General features: G+C 57.8%; 1 protein-coding gene across 1 annotated transcript in view; it reads right to left on the bottom strand.

The window, feature by feature from the left end:
• PLEKHD1 (pleckstrin homology and coiled-coil domain containing D1) overlaps positions 1-950 on the bottom strand; it is a 26,805-nt gene that overhangs the window by 7,761 nt on the left and 18,094 nt on the right. The window contains exon 5 of the mRNA XM_004699012.2: positions 226-317. Coding sequence (XP_004699069.1) covers positions 226-317 — 92 coding nt within the window. The remainder of the gene's footprint in view (positions 1-225; positions 318-950) is intronic.

Genomic DNA, 950 nt, shown 5'->3' on the forward strand with positions numbered 1-950 from the left:
ACCTGGCTGAGCCATCTGTACTCCCAAGTCTGAGTACCAAACGCCAAACCCTGACCGGTTTGTCGTGCTTGTGTCTGGTGTGTGGCAAGGGCTCCCGGCTGAGGGCGGTCCCGAGACTCGGGCTACAGAGTAGAACTGGTTTTTCATAAAGTAGAACTGCGATCTTTATGGAAGCAGCGCTGGGTCTTCCTTCCACCCAGCTGCCAGTCCATCCCTCCAGCCAACCTAAGTACTCCTGCTTTTCCTTGGCCAACTGCAGGCCCTGGGCTTCCAGGCTTTTGATCATGGCTTCTCCCAGCTGGGCGTTCTTCCAGGTCCTGTGGGGGGTGCAGATGGGAGAGAGGAGAGAAGGGACCTGAGCATGCCATTAGAACGGGAGGAGAGAGGAGAAAGAGAATGTCGCCTTTGCCTCCTCCATCCTTTCCTCTCCAGAGTCCTGAGTGCGTTCCTGCCGGCACCCAGGGCTCTGGGCACGCCACCAGCATCGATCTCAGTTACAGTCACTGGAGGTCAGCCCGGGCTGCAAAGTGGGGCATTCGGAGAGCGGGGACCAGATTGCTTCCTGAGCTGCTCTGGCCGAGCCTGGGCTCACTCAGCATGATGGGGATGAGCGGAAAGCACGTCCCAGCTGGAACTCTGGCAATCGCAGGGACAGGGGTTCACGGGCAAATGAACGGTGTGAGGCGAGGGTTTTGGAGACCTAGAGCCTGAAGGACCCAGCCTCCGGGTCCAGCCCTGCTAGGGTGTGTGGTGGGCCAGGGAGAGCTGAGGTGGGTGTGGGGGTGCTGGATCAGCTCCCCAGGAGCTGCAGGCAGGGCCCATGCAGGATGGGCCCTTATGATAATCTCATGATCTATCAGTGACAGCTATTTATGAAGCATACGCATTTAATGCCAGACGTTTCCTTTGAACACGTGGGAAACTACCACTGAGGGAAATATGACGAGGAC

Source organism: Echinops telfairi, unplaced genomic scaffold (genome assembly GCF_000313985.2).
Source record: "Echinops telfairi isolate 266 unplaced genomic scaffold, ASM31398v2 ScPeMD7_18;HRSCAF=68, whole genome shotgun sequence".
Taxonomy (NCBI): domain Eukaryota; kingdom Metazoa; phylum Chordata; class Mammalia; order Afrosoricida; family Tenrecidae; genus Echinops; species Echinops telfairi.